Source organism: Anguilla anguilla, chromosome 1 (assembly GCF_013347855.1).
Source record: "Anguilla anguilla isolate fAngAng1 chromosome 1, fAngAng1.pri, whole genome shotgun sequence".
Classification (NCBI taxonomy): Eukaryota; Metazoa; Chordata; class Actinopteri; order Anguilliformes; family Anguillidae; genus Anguilla; species Anguilla anguilla.
Window position 1 is genome coordinate 51639788 of NC_049201.1, and position 18705 is coordinate 51658492.

General features: G+C 38.6%; 1 protein-coding gene across 1 annotated transcript in view; it reads left to right on the forward strand.

The window, feature by feature from the left end:
* Positions 1–18705, forward strand: part of LOC118230525 (myelin basic protein-like) — a 60132-nt gene that overhangs the window by 10162 nt on the left and 31265 nt on the right. Inside the window, exon 2 of the mRNA XM_035423626.1 lies at positions 7649–7707. Within this exon, the coding sequence (XP_035279517.1) occupies positions 7663–7707 (45 nt within the window). The 5' untranslated portion in view covers positions 7649–7662. The remainder of the gene's footprint in view (positions 1–7648; positions 7708–18705) is intronic.

Below are 18705 nucleotides of genomic sequence, written 5' to 3' on the forward strand. Positions count from 1 at the left end.
TAACTCTGCTGGATGTGCTGACACCCAAAGCAGTCACCCTATTGTGACCCAGAGCCTAGCTTCATAAGACTTCTTTACTTGATTGAAAGTTTCTAATCTTAACTAGCTCACCTGGTGCCATCACAGGACCCAAAGGCTAATGTTGCACCAGATCTGGTTCTCCTGAAAAATGGGGCTCTCCTCTGAGGTGCTGTCAAAAAGTATTAGTGAGATTGTCTGTATGCTTGCAAATCAAATAGTGCACAACGTGAAATCGGCTGTATAACGAAACTGAATTCTTCTGCTTTGCTACGTGCTCTGACAACGAAGTGAGACTTTTCACGCAGTCATGATTCCACATACGTGGTGATGTCTGCCTTTCAGCATTCTTCACACACGAGACAGACTGACTCTTGTACTCTTTCAACAAATGTAAAAAAAGCAGACCAGAAATGATACTGTTTCTTGTTGATGCACTCTGTGTTAGGGAAAGGATTGAACTCCACAGCAATATGCTGTGGAGAAATGCACTTCCTGGCTGTCACATGGTTGAACTCCCATTAGTCCTTAGAAATGAAATATTTTAGGTATTTTTTTACAGAGGAAAAGGGTGGTGGAGTGGCTATTACAGGTAATAGAACCTGGTAAAATCTTTATACTCACTGAAGATTCATCCTTGCACTCTTACTATTGCATACTGTGTTGCTATCATTGCAGCAGTGCACTATGCTTTGAAGCACGTAGAGGAAGTGATCTGTGGTTAGCTCAAGAGGCTGAGTAACCATGGCTGCCTGAGTTGATTCACACGTTTGTAACACCCTTTATCTCATGGCTATTTCTACTGCATACACCTTCGTAAGGTAATTATCCTTCCGGCTTTCATATGAGCTACGAAGTAATTGCAACAGGCTTGGAACTGAACTGTCATCAAATGACCGGTTCACCACTTATACCGGTCTGCGGCGGCACAACCCGCACATAAGGCAGAGTAGGTTGTGGAGAGGAAGTGATGCTGCTCTGTTACCTTTTTTTGTTGAAGGCAGGCAGTTGAAATATACATGACACCAAGAGATGCAGTTTCCTTGGCTTTATGCAATGCTTTCGTCTTTTAAGTCCTTGCCTGATCCTGGAGCAGTTGCATAACCTGTGGAGTAGATGCTGTGATGGGCCATGTTAACTCTCTCAGCGCTGAGACAGCTTTCTGCCTCATGGCCAACAGACGCCTAGCTCTGCTTGAGACTCGTCAGATTTGTTCAGCTCTTGTTGTTGATTGCAAGTGGTTTGTGTAAATACAGAGGCCCATCACAGAAGGACAAAATATTTCCAGTCCAATAAACTGTTTTACTTGGAGAGTAAATTTGGACGTTGGCAATCGATTAGAAATCTGTCAGGTGGTCATGTGTGAATAACAGATAATAAAGAAATGCTAATACATATCAGTGCTGTGTCTGCCATATTATATTTGGCAGATGTAATGTTTACCATATTTATTAATCTCAATGTTTATATATATTTAATTAGCTTACCTTCCACATAATAGATATGTGAATGTACACTCACTGGCCGCTTTATTAGGAACACCTGTCTAGTACCGGGTAGGACCTCCTCCTGAACAGCCTTAATTCCTTGCCGCATGGACTCAACAAGGTGCAGGAAACAATCCCTTTGGGAATTTGGTCCATGCTGACTCGATAGCATCACACAGTGCCTGCAGATTTTTTGGCCCCACATTCATGCTACAAACCTCTCATTCCACCTCATTCCAAAGGTGCTCTATTGGATTGAAATCTGGAGACAGTGCAGGCTATTGGAGTAAACAGAAGTCATTATCGTGTTTACAAAACCAGCTTGAGATGATGTGTGCTTTGTGACATGGTTTATTATCCTGGAGGTATCCATTTGAAAAAGGGTAGACTGTGGCCATAAAAAGATGCACACGGTCAGCAACAATGTGTAAGTATGCTGTGGCATACCACCACCACCACCAGCCTGATCTGTTGACACAAGGCAGGATGGATCCATGGATTCATTCTGTTCACACCAAATTTTGACCCTACCATCTGCATGTCATAACAAAAATTGAGATTTGTCAGATTCCAATCTTCAACTGTCCAGTTTTGGTGATCACTTGGCCATTGTAGCCTCATCATCCTGTTCATAGCTGAGAGGGGTAGAACCCAGTATGGTCTTCTGCTGTTGCCTATCCATGTCAAGATTTAGCATGTGTGTGTTCAGAGAGGCTGTTCTGTACACCACTGTTATAAACAGCTGTTATTAGAGCATTTGTGACCTTTCTGTTAGCTTGAACTAGCCTGCCCATTCTCCCCTGACCTCTGTAGTTTCTGGTCACAGAACTGCTGCTCCCTGGATGATTTTTGTTTATCGCACCATTCTCTGTAAACTATAGAGACAGTAGTGCATGAAACTCCCAGGAGAGCTGCTTTTTTGGAGATGCTGTAACGACCACGTCTGTCACCAACAATCATACCACTGTCAGAGTCGCTTAGATCATGCATCTTGGCCATTCAAATTTTTGGTTGAACAAATAACTAACCCAAACCTTTATGTATTGAGCTGCAGTCTCATGTTTCGCTGTTTTAAGGAGCAGGCTATTTGCTTCAACCGTAGGTGTACCTAATAAAGTGGCTGGACAGTATGTACTGTAACTGTACAGTGAACTAAAGATTGCTTTGTTAATGAACAGACCCAGGTATACTTTACAGTAGCATGTTAAAGGTACAAAAAAAACTCCTTAAGCACATTCACACATTGGCCTGGGTGCTTGGAGATCAAGTGTGTCACATGACTTGGGCGTGGACCCAGTTTGCCTGGTTACAAACTTGTGTGTACATGCAGTAGGTGTACCTTTTTTGCAGACCTCTTTTCAGAAAACAGGCCCAGCACACACGAAGGGAATGCACATTTTACATCTTTGTTTAATTAATACTTGCTTTTCTGGCTCTGTTTTTAATCAGTCATAAGAAGTAGGCTATATGTTCCCGTTTGTATTTATGTATTGCTGTTCTTTGCTCTTTCTAACTCCAGTTAACTTTGTCCTTAACTGAAAATAATAAGTATTACTATTTTGGTTACTCACACAATATTGAGTCTGTAAAGTGCTAAACTTTTCAAAAATGTCCTAGTTGCGAAAACTGTAGCACTTATTTATATATTGCAAAGGTGTTTGACCTGAAGGATGCGTGGACTACTCTGGCTGGGGGGTCAAAAGGGCAGATGGTCAGATGGCCCTTTTGTTTAATTTTCATGGTGGGGTGAAATCATGGGTCTGAACACAGAGTGGCTCATTCTCACTGAAGACATATTTGCCAGTCTGCCAGCTCGTCTCTGGGTGTGACTCTACTAGCTTCAATCATTTGTTTGCACTTCAAACCGTTCCTACATTAATTTACAATGCTGCTCGTTTTACCCTGTGGGAAACTACATTGAGCTGTGCTCTTAGGCCCAGTGACTCTGGTTCACAGTCCAATTCTTAATATGAGTAGGAAATTAGATTGTTGGACACACTAATCATTTATAATCATGCTTTTAATGGCCTCAAAACTGTAAATGAAACTTTTCCAGGTAAACATGCCCCAACACGAAATAGGCCTACATTTCCTGCATGACTGTATCTCGTGGAGAGCAAGCTAAAAACTCACCCATTTAGGAACATACTATGCATCTTAAAAATAAATGTAGTCAAAAAGTGAATTTTTAGATGTTCGATTACTACACATGTAGTGCGATACTGATACCTTCAACAAAAAAACCTCAAAGAAGTACAGAACATTTATTAACAGTAAACCTGTGATTCACTGAAAATGAAAGTAGGTTGTTTATTTTTCTAAGTTCATTACATTAGGAACAGTTAAAGCATTCACTAACAGACCTGAATATAATTGTACAAATTTGGCAAAATGAACATTAAAATTTTTTTTTATTATTATTATTATTATTAATATTTTGCAGTTAGTATGCCTTAACTTAGTTTCAGGTTAGATTTGCTGTATAGCCTAAGGCTCCTGAGCTGTGCATCTCAAAACCTATTTTAAGCAAATAGACTTTGAAACACAAATTACGTCCTGTAGTTGACAACAAAAGGCTACACAGACATTCAAATTACCCCCAGAAAGCCTACTTTGAAAGCATAACATGAAAGAAAACAAACTAGTCCCTGTAAATTCAGTTGCATCTTGGTTTTTGCAATTAAAAAAAGCTCTCACTTGTTATCAGTGAACCAAGCATTCCTGGTTACACAGTCTGCCAGTATGTATATTGACAAAAGACCTAATGAATCCCTGAGATATTTAAACATGTTAGATGCTTCCTTCTGTTTATGAATATTTAATTGCACTATAGATACTGCCTCATTTTTTCATCACTGCAGCACATACAAAATATTGAAAGAAAAACAATCCAAGCTTCTAGGTTTGGACTCTTTAGGAACAAGATTTCTAAATTCCTAAATTCCTGCTTGTTCCATAAACTATAATTAAACGAACAAATAGCCTAGTATTATATGTTCATAACGCATGTCCACACGTGTTCTCTTCTTTGAAATCCAGTAAGTGGTCATCCTAAATTAAATGAAAAATTATAATTATACTATGTTGATGATTATCAAATGCTGATTGTAACTTTGCATAACAATCATTCGCCGCCATATGGCTTAACTTCTTTCTTTCATCTTTATTTCCTTTAATCACATTTGATGTGCTATTAAATATCCAAACCACATGAAATGCTTCCGTGCGGAGGGGGGGGGGGGAAGGGGAGGGGGGAAGGGGAGGGGGGGAACACTACCATTCCTGTCTATTGGGTGTTGATATGACTTCCACTCAGTAGCAGAGCCTTGCAAGTTCCATGTGAACACATCACGTTATCAAAGAAAAGGAGGATGATTCTTTAAAAAAACATTTGATAATTGCTGATTTGGTTTATCACCCAGCCCTATGAATCCTTCACAATTTGTGCAGCCAGATTTGTAATAGTCAATGGATGAAAACTAATAAAATAGGCCTTCCATTGATGATGGTATTTTAAAACCACATTGCGTAACTTTATAAAAATACGGTATATCGCCCAGCTGTAGCCAACATATGTTTTTATACAAGATTTCAATGTGTGCAAATTTATGTTTCCTGTCTGAAGTCCCTTAAGATAAAAGAGTGTTAAAAATTTAAATTTTAAAGATAGATAAACATATTTTGATAATTTGAAGCCTTTTTTGGTTAGAATATCTACATTATTATTTTATTTCATATTTTATTTTATTTTTATAGGCATCTTTAATTTTGTTGCAAACCATCACAATACTAAGACTGGTAAATGAGAGTGATGCATTTCCTTTTCAGTGGCCCTGCTATCTTTCACCTCTTGTGAACAGTTTGATTTCCCACTGGACCTAACTAATGTCAAACAATTGGTTTATCCGCATTTAATTTAATTGCTAAGACATGTGCCTTTGTCTAATTTTGACAAGATTTTTAACCATTGAAAAGTCTGAATTGTTTTTGTTTCATTGCTTGCCTTTGCATCATGAATAATAAAGAGTCTTATATAAGGCATAATTGCTTGTACTATTTCTGGATTCTTGCCACGTTCAGCAGCCTGTGCTTCGTCAGAGGTTTAAAATTCTGAGGTTATATCTTACATATCCAAGTTTACCTTACTAGCGCTGCTTGTAATGAGGGTTTTACCTACCGCTGTGTTTAATTTACACTTTAAGCTAAAGTGTGAAAGGTGAGCAATATTACTTTTACTTTTCTATAATGTGGAAATTGAATTTCTCTATTCCGTATATTTTTTTTAGGCAAGTCTTTCCAGGTCCTCATTCATATGCACATGACTGGTGAAGAGAATGGGATTATCCAGCTTTCCGCATTGTAGCAAAGATCTCTTTAGTGTGCATTAACATTACCATGTCGCCTCTTCTATGCTCTTCCCTCACCACCTGCTTTTCCACCTGTGCAATTTAGAGGTGATGAGGTGTACAGTGACTGCTGTGACTCGGTGAAAAGAGCATTCAGTAGGATTCTTTGTTTGCCGTCTTTGATTCTTTTTTCTTTTTCAAATTGTCCAGTGCAGTGGGAAATGGAAATGGGAAACCTGGAAACTTTCTTTATAAGGTTAAATGCGCTAAACCCTCTCTCTATATATAGTGCTAAATTAGTCCCACTGAGCTCAGTTTAATGATGTTCTACAGTCATGACAGATTCTGCTGTGTGTTCGAGTAGGATTGCCTTGCCCTAGGTGTGAAATTGCATTCAGATTAAAATCATGAATTTAGAACTTAACAAAGAGGAAAAGTTCAGCTTCCAGATAATACATTGCTCAGAGGGGCAACAAAGAAAAACCTGGCACTAAGAAAACAAACATAATATTCATGAGTACCTAGGAACCTGTGACCTTTAGGTTACAAGACTAGCTCCTTACCCATTGTACTATGCTGTCGCCCCATTGCATACCAAATTGCATTTGCTATGCATTTCTGAGTATGCCAGGTTATAAAGTTCCGTAGTATAATAAATGTAGTATGCTTCAAGTATCCAGATGGCATACTAACTGTAATTACACTAACTGTATTTACACCAACCACACTATTCTGGAAATAAGTAGCATTTGTGATCAGAATTGTTCTTTGTGCTGGGTTGTTTCCATGGGGACACATGAGCTCCTCCTGGTCAATCAGAGAATATTGAACAACTATGGCAGCCAAATTATGGTAGTAACCCAAGTATAAGTGACTGCATAACGTTTGTGCTTAATTTGACATGAAAACAAATACAATGGATAATATTCATGTAATGGCTTCAATTGTGCCAGTTTAAACATTTTTCTTGGGGTGGGGGATCCTCATACTGAAGACAATTCTTTTGAATAGTTCCACTTGTTTAGTTTTCATTGATATGCCCCTTGCTATTTAGTTAATGTGGAAATCACAAAACTAGATAGCACCACTAATTTAAATTGAGCCGTTAGCTCCTTAGAAAGGACTCTGTAGTCCGTATGTTTTGATGAGAGAAACACAGAGTCGGTCCTTTGAGGGAATTTTTCACTCAGAAAATAAAATCAATTTTTATTTGAGCTGTCATTGAAATTCATAGGCAATAGGTCTAGGCCTGTACCCAGCTTCTTTAGGGATCTGTATGTCTGTATTCTAAAATGAAGAACTTAGAAAAGAAACATACCTTGCATTAATGCTGGTAGCTTGATGGTTTGAGTGTCTTTTGAAAAACAAATGTTTCCCATCACCTGATGCATAAACTCTTATCTGGTGGGCTTCTGCTTTATAGCTTAGGTACAAGTACTATACTTCCTTGTTTTATCATTTCCTTGGTTTAAGTCACCATGCCCAACAACAATATTGAGATCCCTGTAGACATGCAGAATTTGTTTCCGTTGAATTATAAGAAGTTTTGACTGGTTAGTGTGTTTTGCTAGTTCACCTCTAACTAAACTCTTGGGTGTAGTTTCAAATGTCTGTTCTTTTACTGAATCATAATCACATTAATCTCAAGCTCTGAATTGGTATGGGTGTTAAATGACAGTCATGAGGTCAATTGTCTAAATTTTACACTTTAAAAGTAGCATGCATCAATGTGGTTGTAGCATTAATGAAGAAGCGGTCATTTTCTATGGCTTAAGGCATGTCTCTCTCTCTTTGTAGTCACAGTTGATGACATGGGACTGCACCTGGCAAAACGTGAGACCCCTCTGGAAGAAAAGGTAAGGCTACCACGTGTGCAGGGGAAATGTGTGCAAGGGCAGGAAGTTCTGTTGAAAGGGAGGCTTACTAACTATTGCAGTAGCATAAGACTTGGGTGAGTGGGGTGTGAGGAGACAAAACTTTGAAATATAAAATGCTGATTCAGGGCAGTGTAAAAAGAACTACGGAAAATCTAGAGCACTTTTTTAAGAGGGCTCAGACGTGAAGTTGCTGACATAGCAGTGCAAACATAATTAAGCTGATTTGCTCATAAAAAAAGAAAAGCATTACTGCAAACAGAAACATTAGTCGGTTAGTGTGGTCAAGTTCAGACGTCCTACTTCACAGCCTCAAGTAGGCAGTATACTTCGTACGAAGGTAGAACTTTTTGAGCAAAACAAAGCAATCGGAACAACTGACGAACAAAAAGATGCGGTGTTGTGTGTTCGTACGATGCAGTGTGCGACGGACTCCAGGGAGAACTTTTCGAAAAGTTCTTTCTTGTTCTCCGACCTCCCCCTCTGAGCTATTGGTCCAAATATCGCATAGTTGGTTACGTCACGGTTGAGAGTTCAGAGGGCTGAATTCACATGCTAATGTACGGAGAGTCAACGCCAATCTCTCTTCTGTAGAGATGGGAATTCTGTGTGTTCCCGCATGTTTGATGAATGGTGCTACTCGTTTCAGCAAGTCATCAAAACGCGTAGCGCACATTCGGAAATAAGAGAAAGTGGACTCCCTTGTCTAAACTCGCATTTGCCGAATGTACAGACAAAACTCTACATTCTCCGTCCTACTCTGATTTAGAGGGCGAACGTATCATCTTCTTCGCCTTTTTGCATAGCTAGATAAACTAAAGCCACTTTAAACACTTAAAACTTTTTGTTTTGTGTTGTGATCTCACGTAGCCCTTCTCTTTATACATCCATAGCGTAGCCACGAGACAGAGATCTAGTTGAGATTCCAGCCCCAGTTAATAGCTGCCTCATAATTATTCGTAATTATTCACGCCCCAGCGGCGTGGACTGACTTTAAATGGTGCAGTGTTCTCACTGAGTATACCGACAACAGTTTTCGTGGACATGTTCGCCGGTGGTTCTCAATCCTGAAGTTCTTTCTTCTTACTGAGTATACTGCCAGCTTCAGACAGAGAGCCTGAAACTTCAGGGTCTGAAATGCAGACAGACGTTTGGTAATTGGAGTATGTGTCTGTCAGCATTGTCTTATCCTTTCTTTCTATCTCTGTACACTCAAATAGTAAAAGAGGTCCTTGCACCTACCATACACTACGCAGTATTTGTTGCAATTGAGCTGTCGCAGACAGATTTTCAATGTCGGAGATACATCATCATGATTTTAGCTTGTGAAGGACTAGTGATAAAAAAGACAGGTTAAATGTGAGAGGATATCCAGCTTTATTTGTCTGAAACTCATGTGATGTATTTGAGGCATTATGTCTATCCTTGGTATCATCTAATTCGAACCCTCTGATAGTTGTACCCTGCAGTCTCCATCATTTATTTTACTTTAGACAGAATCTGCATTCCCTTTTAGCACTTTTTTCTTTTACTCTGAAACGATATTTTCTTTATATGCTGAGTCTACCGTGACAATATAATCATGTATCTGCACATTTTCGTACTACTGCAGTGTTTTTGTCGACGGTCTTTCCTTTATCAGGTAAGTGCCTAACGTTTGCATTCATACTTTATACGGTCAAAACTGTTAAGTGTGTGCTTCAGCCATCTATGGCTTTAAAATTCATAAAATGAATTACAGCCATTGAGCAGTGAACAGTCATTGTCTAAATGTCTGGATGATCCTTTAAGTTTAGAGAGGATAGAAGATGGGCCTTTCATTTTAGCTAATTTTCTTTCAAATGAATTTGAGACAGTCTTCTCCTCCATGTACTTTTTGAATCACTCTCTTTGTTTGTTGTTCTGGCTGAAAGCATCTATTTTTGTACGCTATTCCCAAGCAGCAGTCGAGATAACCATTTTCTGCTCTGTAGGGCCTGTGTTTCCGTGGTAACTGTTCCACCGTTGGAGGCAGTATTAGCCAAGTTTATGCACCGTCTTCTGTCCAAGTCAGCTTCAGAGTTACTTGACACACTCTGCAGCATGAAAGCAAACAAAAATACTTTGAGTGGGAAGGAAGCCTTAGCTATAACATGCCTTTTTACCGGTATATCTGCTAACAGTATGTAAAGCAAGTTGTGATAACAAAGAAGCAAATGAAATGAATAGAGGTGATGGCTGAGATGAGTGCTGCTGGCCGCTTTATGAAGTCAAAGTGAGCCATTTCCAACAACTTCATCAGCTAATGTGTAGCCAGGTCAAGCTTTGATTGAGTCACCGTGTCTGTCTATCGATCTCAAGAAAAGAAGTTCCAGCGTTGCCAAGCAGCACTACATTAGTCAGCACGTTGAGGAGGAAAAGGTGTTGCATTTATTTATTTATTTTGTGAGTGTAGTTGAAGCAGACATACTAGTGGAAAGTCTGTCCTAGCTGGAGAGATGGCAGCCAAGTTTTTTTGTTTTCAAGATAATTTTTTGGACAGACTTTGTGCATTCACCATATCAGGGCAGGCTTGTAGTGGCACCCTTTGATGGCTGTCCTATCAGAACTTGAATGCGCAAGTAACAAGATCATTTTTAGTCTTCCATTTTTTGTGAAGTGCCACATTGCTTGGCTAATAGTTGCTGTTTTACAGCCATATTGATGTGTACTGCTGTTTCTGCAACTACACACAGGGAGTTTGCATACTCACTGATGGTATTTTGTGTTTACCTTGCACTTCACTAAAACGTTCCTAAAGATGTATTCATTTTTTATTTTTAAAATTATTTATTTATTTATTTATTATTTTTATATTTATTGTTAAAGCAAGTCACTAAAAGCACTTTTTATGTCTTTTATGTCTGTTTTATATGTTGTTTTTGTCTGCTGCTTTAACACCCAAATTTCCCCACCTGGGGATTAATAAAGTCTATCTTATTTTATCTTAATCTTACCGATTTGTGCTTAAATAAAGCCCCCTGGCACTTTTCAGGATAAGTGCTGAGACACTGAATGTTTTGCTGTAGTGATTTCTGATTCGCAAGAGATTTTTCTGCTCTGTAACCTCAAGTTCATCATTCTTTCTTTCCCAAAAATTGGCTAATGGTTCATCTTAGACACTTGAATCATGATTTTAGCATTGCATGAGCAAGTTTCCCTTTCCTTTTTTAATTTTTCTTTTTATAGCACCCCTTGTTCCCCTGCTTTTTCTTCTTCTCCTAGTGCAGTACCCAGTCATATATATCACTCTGCAGTGTTGCAGTCATTGCACCGGAGGACTGCACTTCTTGTATCCTTTTTTTTTTGTTGCAGTGAGACAGGGAAGCCCTGTTAACTAAATACACCCCCCCCCCCCTTCCCTCCTGGTGACACTACAGCCAATCAGGGACCTCTTCGCAACTTGCCGGCACAGCCAGGATGCAATTCTGGACTGTTGGGCACATCCCCGCTTAGTGCTATAGCTCAGCACCCCTTCTGGCAGTCTGTTACCCAGAAATCAACTGGAAAAAAACCTACCTTTTAGATTTAGTATAGAACAATGATTAGATATACTTGAATGCTTGCACTTTGAGTTTAGACTTTTTTTTTTTTGGAATATTGGAATTTATTGACTTGAGCATGGTTAGAGAATTTTAAGTTGCATCCCTTTTGATGTTTTCAAGCATAAAACCCACTAATCGTTTTGTGTTAGTAGTCTATGAGAAAAGATTCATGCAAATGCATGAATGCAAGTTCACTGAAAAAGTAAATCATTTTTTATTACTGTCAATACTGTTAACCACAAAAAAGCGGACAACTATTTTGCACAAAAATATTGTGCCCCTTAGAAACACGTTTTTGTGCTTCAGAACCCAAGCTCCTCACTGACAATGGCTTGAACACAAAAACATCCGATGTGCTCATGCTGAACTGCTGTCAATAAAAGAACATAAAATGATGTGAAAGGTTATCTTTTAAGTGTGGATCTACAATATAGGCCTACCTGTTATTAGCTTAGAGTTTTAGGCTTTTACACACTGGATTTTGTAGTATCGTGGATTTCTGATGTTTAAGTCCAGCAATTTGTACCACAATACTATCAAAGTTGAAGATACTGATTAGTCAGATTATTAGATTATTAATTTATTAAATTATCACTGTTCTTGGGAGTATCTATCTTCTCGTTCACTTCTTTTTAGTACGACTAGACTGTTAGCTATGAAAGCAATAGTGTTCGGGCCCTAAATAAGTTGTAGTGAGCCCATGATTGCTAATAGAACATGAAGGATATTTTGCTGTTTTTATTTCAGGGAGAATGAGCATATCTGAAATACTCCCATAAAGATGTATCATTAGAGGTGGATCTTTTATGGTGATGTCTCCCTGTCACCCTTTCCTTCCTCTCTGTCTTCCTCTGTTCTTAACCTCCAGTAAGAGACAATAAGACACTTGTGCAGACGTCAATGAATGTGAAATAACATTTCATTTGATAATAGATGGCATATTTTAGCCAATATGACTGGATGGTCTGTATGGACCATGTCGTCTGCCCGCTAAAAACTGGTGGGAAAGGCATTGTGAGATACAAATCATCGTTTCTCTAGAATAATGTGGCCACTGTCATTAGTGTTCTTTTTCTCCTGACCTCTTCGTCTAGTGGAGGGAGGGAGAGGGAGAGAGAGAGAGAGAGAGAGAGTTTGTTTTAACTTCCCAACCATAGCTTGACTTAAAGTATGATTTTGGCTATGAGGTCCCCTGGAGTCACCACCACTGTTAATGCACAGTCCACTAGCAACATTAATTTCTACCCCAAAATATTAATTCACACTCTTACCTCCCATGCAGTTACATTACATGACGTATTAGGACATCACTGTTTAACAAAGTGAATGAAGGTGTACAATTAAATGTTCCCTTAGCCAGTGGTGTCATCGTTCATTTTCGAATGGCTAAATGAAACTGAGGCTTCAGCAGGTGAATTTTGATGATCTAGATGAACAGCTGTGGGTAGACAGCTGATTTCAAACATCCATGTCTTAGCACTAGAATTTCCTTGCTATGCTGAACCTGCTGCACATATATAGCCTATATATACAATGTGTAGCTTATGTGTTTTGTGCTGAAGAAAAAGAAAGCGCTGTCATTTTGTATATTAACACTGGAGGCTGAAACCTTCAACAGGATTTTTGTGAATAAAACTATGAGATATAAAATACGATTACAATCACTCAGTTCACAGAACCATGGCAACATTAAAAATGTCCATGCATTTATTTCTAGATGTTAGGGATGGGTATGAGCAATGGATTAATCGATTACTTGGATACGCGCATACTTTTTTTTTTTTTTCTTTTGTTGGATACGCGCATACTCGACTGTTTTTATTTTCACATATAAGGCTACAGTAGGACTATGCAGCTATGTGTTGGAACTTGGGCTCCGTTTATCATCATATCATCTGTAGGCTATGTAAAAAATGAAACATTAAAATTGAGGATATTTATTCATCTAACATGAACAGAATAAAGCAAATATATGTTGCTATGCTTTTTCTTGGTAAACCGTTGTATAAATGGGATTATGCCCGAGGGGCTGATCATTACTGATAATTACTTATAGCCTAATTGAATGCTCTGTGGTGAGGAAAATTTCCCGAGACAAATTGACTGCCTCCTTCAGTTGTAATAAGACATGTGTTTCATTGTAATGTAAACGTTATTTAAAGTAGTAATCTCGAAGATTTTCATTAAAATAAATGTCTGTTAAGTCACTATCTATCGCCGAATTAGGTAACACAATGGTGATTGAGCCTGTTATTATATTAATTTATATTATTATTATTATTATAATTTATGATTAAAGAACTGGGTGTCTGTGGCGACATTCCCGGGAAAAAATCACAAGTGGCGCATAGTTAGTGACGCGTTTTCCATCGCCCATCAGTGGTTGGTCCGCCAGAGAGGGTAGGCGGAGCTAACGCAACAGGCTTGCTTTTCAACTCACTTGTGTGTGAGCGGCGTACTGTTTTTTCCGGTGTCTGCTACAGTAACAGAGAAAGTTATGGAACCCTAAAAAGTTCTTGTGTAACATGAGAGGTCATATTATTTGTTGATGTAGATTTCGTATTACATTTGATGACAATGTAACGTTACTAAATTACTAAGCTATTTGCACAGCTAACGCTAGCTACCGGACCATGTCAAGAAAGGCAACATTAGTTTAGACAACGTTGCGCACAGTATCCATCTCTCATATCAGGTAACGTTGCGTTAGCTAGCTAGCTAATGTAATTAACACAATCTAATGTCAGCTAACAATTAGAAAAAACGCTAGCTAACGCTACCGACCGGTACCGACCTCGCCAACCGTCTCTCGAGTGCAATGCAATGCTAAAGGGGCAGGCAACGGCTCTGCTACTAACCAGTTCACACCGCTGCAGTTTTCTCTGCAACATTCTAAAACCGTTTCGTCTCGTTGCGAATATATCCTCATATGTTCCTTCAACCATGACCCCCTTTTCTGATGAAATCTCCTTTGTTTTTGTTTTATTCGTCTTGTACTGATTGCTAATTTAACACTCAGCTCAGCTTTATTCTCGAACAGTTTAGCTAGCAAAACCAGAAACACCAGAGGTAACATTTTGTAAGGCAGTTGTTTCAAAAATATTACACAACAGTCATTCACGAAAAAGACTGTTTATTGTGCACGAGATACATAATTGCACGAGCCACAGCGAATCCCGCAAATTCTTCCCTGCAGTGTGAAGATGTTCACACCGGGCAAACGGTGGATAAAGAACGTGTGTGGAAATTGATCATCACTAATTCTACCCCAGATCTGCTACAGCATTTTAACCTGACTCGGCAGTGTAAAGACAGTTTAAGTTAGCCTAATGTTAGACAATGAATGAGTATGTTCATAACATTACTTTTATAACAACCATTTTTTATTCAGTAAAAAATAAGTGTTATAGTTGGCGTGGCCCAGGTGCCAACTGACTGACGTCACACAGGCGACAATGGTTGGATCCGGTTGGATGTGAGGTCCAAAAACGCACCTGCAATTACCGCTTCTCGCCATTGGCACCGCCATAGAGAACGAAACTGAAATCTTCGAGATTGTAACTTTAAGTATTCCGAAAAAAATCCTATACCATAGCCTATAGGCTATCACTTTCCAACGATCACATTTCTATGGTAGCTCAAACGGGTTATCTAATAAAAAAATGTGTTTTACGTCAAAATGGTCTCACACAATGCTTATCACGGTCTCATAGAATTTTTATTAATGTAGAACAGTGATTGACCTTTTCAGGCGCTACTTCATAGCCGGGCTTATGTGGGAAAACAGGACCAGGTCAAAACCTAGTATACGGTTGAACTGGCCGACCAATGGTGTAACTTCACCACAGACACTCGCGTTAGTAGAGCTTGCCTGCTGTTGCGGTCCAGGCAAAAAAAAAAGTTCAGTGCAAATACTTTACCAATATAATAAATAGTCTACATACATAAATAGATAAGCAGTCCAATCTATACATTCGAGTAAAGCAGATCGCGGAATTCTTGTCAACTTAATTCGTAAAGTCGTGTTGACTAACTTCGGGTTAAAGTGCACAGCTAAATCATGACTAATCCAAAGCAAACAGCGATGCTTGTAACTATTAGGTTAACGTCTGCTAAATTAAACTGGGATAATCTCAACAGTAAATTAGACCTCTTGCTCTCTTAACGATAGCGTCAGACAACTAACCACACCACCTAGCCAACTAGTTAGACTAACACCTCAGAAAACACAAAATTCGAGTTCAAAATATTTTGGACCTATACTAACGTTAACTTTACGTAACCCTGGCTTCACACCCATCAGTAGCAGTCGGAGCAGAGTTTGCTAGCAAGCCACGAAAATGAATCAGTCACAAGGGGAAAACGGATAAATAAACGTTAGCGGGACAAAAAGTAAACTACCCACTGTTTTACCTGGAATCTAACGATGTGTGATCTTGATAAAGGGTAACGTTAGCGACAACATGTTTGTCGTTAAATTCGGCTTGCTGGCTAACTTGCCATTTATTTCTCAGAAGAAAAGCTGTTTATGGGGGTAGTACCAAACAACTTACGTTGAGCTTCTTTCATGCGTTTCTTGATTCAATTTAAACTACTAGTTTATTCCTCTTCATTTAGATATCTCCCCGTCATAGTCAGTTTAAATGGTAGCTAAAACTAAACCAGGTTAAGACCTAGTGTATGGCTGTGTAACTTTATCATTGACAAAAAGACTAAGCATTAAGATTTTATCATGTTCAGAAAACTTAGGTACTGATGTGCGTTGCGCGTGCATGCATTTTCGATATGGCTGGTGCCGCCGGGCCAAGATACGTTCTAAAAATAGCTTCTTCCCCATGCTAGGGATCTATTTGGAATCGGCCACATTAAGCGATGACTCCGATCTGTAAAATTATTGAAAATCACCACCCCTACTATATATGCACGTACAGTTTATTATATTTCTATACATATCGTTCTTTTGTTCATCTCAATGCATTGTAGACTGACATTTGTATGTGGTTTATCCGTCATGCTTGAAAGGAAGCGTTTTATAGCCTGTGTCAAGAAGAGTCAAGAAACTCATAACTGAGAATTCATCCCTGTCTCTGCACTGCTTACTGTAATTGGACCTTAATTGAAAAGGACAGGGAGCTCAATTTGCAGTCCCTCACCTTGTGAAGTAGGAAACTAAGCCTTTTGTTCCTGGCTGCATCAGGGGTTTAAGTGGCGGGTAATGCACGTTAATGACATTGCATAATTAACCTCCGCCTAAGTTCATTTTTCATTTCTCCCAAATTGCTGCAGAGAATATAACGGTGCCATTAAAATCTAAAAGCCCTGCTGTTGTTGAGCTTTGACACATTTCTTGCTGAGATTTTTCTTGCAGTAGCTTGTATACCTTTCGTATAAACTTAGAAGGATTAAGAAGGAAATTACACAGAACCATGTTTCTGTCGTAACAACATGAAGAATATCGTAATGGCAAATAACTTGCATTGCATTTCTCTGGTGTACTTGACAGAATGGAAAGGCTCACTTTAAATAGTTGTTTTAAGAAACATAGATGACACTCCCAAAGTCCGTATGTAACACACTAAGGTCTCTGTTATAATCATTTTGGATGATTTTAGGAGGCTGATTTCCTTCAGAAGAAATTAAGCTGTTCAAAAGGTTAACAGAAATGGTTAATCGCCTCACAAGTCGTAACATTGTATCTAGTGTAGTAGTTCTGTATCTATGAGGCAAACCTTGTATGATTGAAGCTTTGGCTGTCAATCATGCAGAGGCAGACACTCATTCTTCATACGTTTGTGTAAATCTTAAAGGGTTTAGTGAATAAATTTGATTAGCATTTTCTGAACATAATAGCCATATGTTGCTGTAAATCCTCTAACCTCAAAAGTGAAACTGTTCAAGAGAAAAAAGACTGAAATATCTTAGTCTTTCAATCCGGTGAGACCTATAATTTACATTTATTTGCATAACATCCATAAAATAAAATTCATTTTTAATTACATCATCATTAAAATGTTGAGGTATTTGTGGAAGTACTTTCTGTGGTAGGTATTTATAAATCCATAAGAATTTTAATTTTTTAAAAATAAATATTTAAAAAACCTTGAAGTTCTAAACTTTGATCATTTGGTCATGTTTTCTTTTGCTATGGCAACACCTTTTTGAATAGATGGTGCTTGTTTTCAAAATGGAGCAAAGTGCAGCTTCTACTAAGGAATATTAAGGCTGCAAATCAATAAATGAATCACAGAAGTTGTAAAGAACCTTCAGTGTCACAACAAGTAACACACAAAGGGCACCATCTAGACTGCCTTTTTAAAATTACCTAAGCAGTCAGTCATCAATACACCAGTGGGTTCTTGAGACAGTTTTCTGACCCCTGTCGATGCTGTCCTAATCTCAGCTTTTAATTAGCCAAAAACTAACCGAAACAGGCTTTTGGTCAATGCCCTAGGTCCACTCATTAAAACAAATATCTGTCATTCCTGGTGAACTATAGTGTAAAAAGTAAGGTAGTTACCTGTATTTCCTAATTGTGTGGCTTCATGAGTGGCAAACATTTTGGCAGGTTAAGTTGGGCATCCTCTCCCCAGACTTCAAGCTGTCTGACCCTTTGGAGTTAGCTGCTGACATACCGCATGTTCTACCTGGCTTAATTAGCTTGTTCGCTGTAACCATGCTCCGTTTTTAGTTTTTGGCTTGGATGTACCCCTTCTCTGTTTCTTGAGTTGGTTGCACCCATAACCTGTTTTTTTTTTTTTGCTTCTGTTTTTGCCCGGAGTAAGAGAAAAACTATTCAGATGGCAGAACGATGCACATATACATCATATAGTGTAAGCTAGTTCTGCTCTAACTCAACCGTTTTGTGGTGTCTTTAAATAGTTTTCAGAGTATTTCCACTTTCAGTGAACTTCCATGAAACCGTGTTTTTGTCAGGTGTATCCGGTTTTTCCTCAGAATTGAAGTCTGGTATACTTACTGCGAAAGCTACCACTGTTGTCGTGACAACTGCGGAGGAGACAGGCATAATGGGCAGTTTCCTGAGTAGAAATATGAGTTTACTGATGGACAGAATGCAAAACAAACCTGAAAACATTTCTCCAGTTATTGTAAAACATGTGTCTTAAAAAACCTGTAATTCATGTAGTATCCATGTTGCTTTCAGCGCCAACTCAAATTCGACACTCATTCAAGTGGTTCATTCTTGTACACTTAGTACAATACAATACTACAGTACCTTTGTGTTTATATGAAGCACTATATTATAATTTTGCAGTGTACACTGAAATAATTTATTATTTAAATTGGTCAGTTGGCGAGTATGCATGTCAATTTTTGTGTGTATATGCATGCGTGTGTGCGCACATGTGCACTTTTGCAAGGAAGAAAGGTGTTAAACTAGTTCCCATATTATAATTTT